The sequence below is a fragment of the Sinocyclocheilus rhinocerous genome, unplaced genomic scaffold, assembly GCF_001515625.1.
Source record: "Sinocyclocheilus rhinocerous isolate Xijiao unplaced genomic scaffold, SAMN03320098_v1.1 scaffold688, whole genome shotgun sequence".
NCBI classification, from domain to species: Eukaryota; Metazoa; Chordata; class Actinopteri; order Cypriniformes; family Cyprinidae; genus Sinocyclocheilus; species Sinocyclocheilus rhinocerous.
The window spans coordinates 1,121,801-1,126,535 of NW_015651641.1; the positions used below are offsets into that span (position 1 = coordinate 1,121,801).

The 4,735-nt window shown below is 39.7% G+C and overlaps 1 protein-coding gene across 2 annotated transcripts in view; it reads right to left on the reverse strand.

The window, feature by feature from the left end:
* rc3h2 (ring finger and CCCH-type domains 2) overlaps nucleotides 1-4,735 on the reverse strand; it is a 35,994-nt gene that overhangs the window by 9,931 nt on the left and 21,328 nt on the right. Inside the window, exons 12-15 of one of the 2 annotated variants that reach the window (XM_016518799.1) lie at nucleotides 3,862-4,028; nucleotides 3,409-3,785; nucleotides 2,035-2,169; nucleotides 1,483-1,635 (exon numbers count right to left, since the gene is read on the reverse strand). In XM_016518799.1, the coding sequence (XP_016374285.1) occupies nucleotides 1,483-1,635; nucleotides 2,035-2,169; nucleotides 3,409-3,785; nucleotides 3,862-4,028 (832 nt within the window). Of the gene's footprint in view, nucleotides 1-1,482; nucleotides 1,636-2,004; nucleotides 2,170-3,408; nucleotides 3,786-3,861; nucleotides 4,029-4,735 lie in introns of both variants that reach the window. The other variant, XM_016518798.1, reaches the window with a different exon arrangement.

Below are 4,735 nucleotides of genomic sequence, written 5' to 3' on the forward strand. Positions count from 1 at the left end.
TAGTAGAGACTCCAAGACCTGAAATTGGTGTGTCAGAGAAAGGAGACATGCAAAATGTGCAGTGTTGGGGTGCCTCCAGGACCAGGGTTGGGAACCACTGCTCTACACAATCATTTTTAATGCAGTTTGAGATAATGAATAGTTCAATCATGACAACTCTCTGAAGATTTTAGCATGGTGATGGAAATGTGTTATATGGTAAGCAAATTTAAAACTAAATCAATGTGAATCTTAAGTGACTCCACTTGTACCCTCAAAGTGTTCATTTTTAATTCAGTTCAGTTAATTCAGAATCAATAGCAATCTGTTAAAAATAAGCACATTTAAAAGTATTTCACTGTAAATTTGATCTGAAGTGACTCCACTTGTACCATCTATACATTCATTGTTGATTCAATTTGAGGGAATCAGTGGGAATCTATTAAAGAATCAGCATTTTTATAGTATTTTCATGAGTTCGCTTGCCCATTCAGCCCTGCCAGATAATCAGATAATGGTAAATGAGATGGCTTGCTGTCCGCGAAGGAGGCTCGAACCCGAGGCTCAGCTCAAGCCCCGAGTAAGAACCCCCTCCCCTTATGATGGTACAGTGTGGAGGAAAAAGAGAAGAAGGGGAGGTGGAGGGATGCCGAAAGAATTGTCGCTGGAACGGAGCAATGACTGCTGCTTATATACGGTCGTAGCGATGATTGACAGGACTGGATGATTAGGCTCTTCCCGAACATGCATTGAGAACTTTAATCAGTGTGAATCTGGTCTGAAGTGACTCCAATTGTACCATCTACACATTCGTTGTTGATTCAGTTTGAGGGAATCAATAGTAATGTGGTAATAAAAAACTACATTTAAAAGTATTTCAGTGTGAATTTGATCTGAAGTGACTAAAATTACACCCTCTATACATTCCCTGTTGATTCAGTCTGAGGGAATCAATAGGAATCTATTTAAATCTGCAGTCCATAACTTTTTTTGGTTAAAAATTATCCGAAATCAATATTTGAGCAAGTACATAACCAGACAGTGTTCAAAACTATCGCCTTAAAATATCCACACCGGTGCGGTGACTGACTGCCACACATACTCCTCAAAACATTAGATTAATCCGCGCTGGAGCCATGCCGCCTCACAACCCACGCAAGGAAGATAATTCCGCACACAGCTGCAATTGCATGTTTTCAAACAGAGATGGCGACAAAGAGGCAAAACTTACAGACTGCAGCTTTAAGAATAAGCACATTTAAAAGTATTTCAATGTAAATCTGATCTGAAGTGACTCCACAGTTTGAGAGAATCAATTAGTCTGTTAAAGAATAATATTTATATCAATGTGTATTAGTGTATAAGTGTAAAGGTGATCTGAAGTGAATCCCCTTGCACCTGTTTCATATTCATTTTGATGCCCTTTGAAGGATTCAATAGAAATGTGTTATTGAGTAAGCCATTATAAAAGTAAATGAGTGCAATTGTGATGCGACCACTTACTAGCTGTTTGGAACAGGAGTGGGTTGACAAATGGTGGGGCTCTGACTCAAATGGGCTGATGGTGCTGCACGACCAGGGCGAATAGTGGGCAAGGCTCTCTTCTCCACCATGACACTTACAAGTCATACGCCCACCACCTACACCCTCAGGATGCTAAAGGAGGAGAAAGAGTGAGATGACAACATTCGATCTCACACCCACCCGTGTGCAACAGGCTGCCAGATTCAAATAAATGGGGGTGGAAAGAAACAATATAAAGTGACTCAGCCTCCGTGGTGCCAAATCTTTCTCTGAGAGTTCATGCGTTTCAAAGCGCTTGTGCGCACACACAATTTTCAGGACAGAACTGCTTCTTGCTTTGGATTTATCAGTTGCTGAGCAACAGAAAAAATAGCTTAACACACCTCAGAAGGGTGACTGCAGCTTCGGTGCCAAAGTTATTAATTGAAGAAATAACAAATCTGATTTAACGCCACTTTAGCACGGTGCAGACATGTGGTGTAGTTTTCCCATGACACACACTTCTAAAAACACCATATCGGTGGGCCGTACCTCTGGACACACATCCACAGTGAAGACTGGGGAGGACTGGGAGGGCCTGTTCATGTTGCTGTGGTGATGTACCCACTGTTCCTGTTTGTGGCGATAGAGTTCCTCATAGCCAAGAGGAACACGGTTGTACGCGTCCTATACAAAAGACGGAAAATGTTTTTTATCTTCTCCATTCTCATGATGAAACAGCTTAGTCACCTATTTTACTTTTAAAAGTGAAGAATGTGATTTCTGAGCAACCAGCAGTGTGAAAATAATGACTTTTTAAAAACAAGTTTCAAATATTCCCCTGTCTTTCATTCCTCGGATACACAGATAGACACAAGCAAACTCATGCCTTTGATTGAGACAATGTTGTGTGGCTAGACAAACACGCAAACTGCAATTCCATTTGAAGCCACTAGTGGCAGAGAAATGACACACTTCACCTTTAAGCCTAATAAATTTAAATAAATAAAAAGACATAAATTTACATGTAACCAGGCCCAAGTTTCCATATCAATTTACACAGGGAATTCTGCACAAAGCAACAGAACCGTGTCAGACTTCTCCACGTTCACGACAGTACCACGACGGATGCGTGTGCTTCTGCTGACGCAGGAGCCGGCATTCTGTCGGAGAACCCGGATGCGCTGTGGCTTGTTTACAAGCAGAGGAATGCACACATGCATACATCGTGTTACTGTCGTGAATGCGCGTAGAAGTCTGACACGGAAGAGAAGAAATGGTTAAATAAAGTCATTATTTTTGTTTTCTTTGTGCACAAAAAGTATTCTCGTAGCTTCATAATATCACGGTTGAACCACTGATGTCACATGAACTGCTACATTGTCCTTGCTACTTTTCTGAGCCTGGGAACGTTTCAGTTGCATTGCTGTCTATGCAGGGTCAGAAAGCTCTCGGATTTCATTAAATATATCTTAATTTGTGTTCCAAAGATGAATGAAGGTCTTACGGGTTTGGAACGACATGAGGGTGATAATTAATGACAGAATTTTCATTTTTGGGTAAACTATCCCTTTAAGAAAATAAAAATAAAAGCTAATTCAAAACATTAATAAATACTGTTACAGTACATAGATAATAGTAAAATAAATTACATCCACTATCAACAAAATATTGAAATAAAAAAATCTCTAAAATAGACAGATTTATCATGCATCCCTAATTGTTGTATACTGATATTTAAGCTATATGAAGAGATTTTGGACCAATGGCCTTCCTAGCACAACAGAAACCAAAGGACTGTAAAAAAAAAATGCTGTTGACAGTTGCCACTGGCTACAGCACAAATTACTATGGAAGAGAATTTTCAACTGACACTCTTTCTTCAAACATGAATGAGCCTGTAAGACATGAGATAATAAAACCTGCCCTGTGCATTGCCACTCTCTGCTCCGCTGTGCTGCAGTAGGGGCTGTCCAGCGAGTTGAAGCGCTCCCGGAGGGGCGGCTGGTAGACGGTGGAATGAAAAACCTCCGGAGGGAGAGAGTTACTCCTCCCGCCATCCCTGGGATACAGCGGCGGCCTCCACATGCGCCTGCTGTCGTAGACTGGGGTGTACATGCCATGTGCGTGGGACATAGAGGTGTAGGTCGAGGGTGGCCCATACGGGGCGGGGCCTAATCTGTCTGCAGGAGGAATAGAGGGGTGCTGATCTGGGTATAGAGGGCCCACTGAAGGGGGTAACATGGATTCGGGCACGTTGCTGGAACGATGGAAACGAGCGTTGCATGACTTGTGAGGAGGAACTGCGGAAAACAGATCAGAGTGAGTGTAATGGAAGATTACATGCCACAAGAGAGCGATTCAGGACATGACACTTACAGGCAGGTTGGTGGTAGGGTGACAGGTCATATGGTCTCTGGTCCTGAGAGTAGTAAATCTTAGGATGAGCTCTCGTGAGGACAGGCCCATGTTTGAGGAGACCACAGTCGTCCTCTGTACACAATCCCGAAGCTATCGCAGAGGACTGGCTCCGACTGATGGGAATTCTGGAAGAAAAATAAGAACCAATAAGAATTTCCATAAGAACCAAAGGTGGGCAAAGGCATCTAATTTAAAGAATCTTACAAAGAAATGGCACATTCATATTTCTAATTGAAAAAAAATTAAGGCTGTCAGTTGATTACATTTTTATATAATCTTAAGAATTTTACTTAATCTTTTTTTATTTATTTTCTTCTGAAATTCGTGTTGATGACAATCATACCGTAAATTTCTGCAGCAGTAATCTTCACTCAACTTGTGCAAAAAACACTAATAAAACAATAATGCAATCACTTTCTTCATGGACTTAATCTTACATGTGTAAAGTTGTTTTTGTTAAGTTCACTTAAATTATAAGTTATTTTTAAAGTATAATAAATGTTAATTTATTATACTTCTAGTCACTCCAGAATTGATAGCTCTCAATTATACTGTAATGTTGAATGGCTATAGTTAATTGTTAAATATTAGGGGAAAAAAACAACTTCAGTAGAGACATCAAAAGATGCCATTAAACAAATATTAAAAATATACTGACTTTATGTTGTTTCTACATTCATTTGAAGATTGAATGTGAAATTATTGCAATATAAAAGTATATTTAAACATTTTAATGTTAGGTGGGATTAACTGCGAATAATTTTTTTTTAATCGATTGACAGCACTAATATATATATATACAGTATATATATATATATATATATATATATAT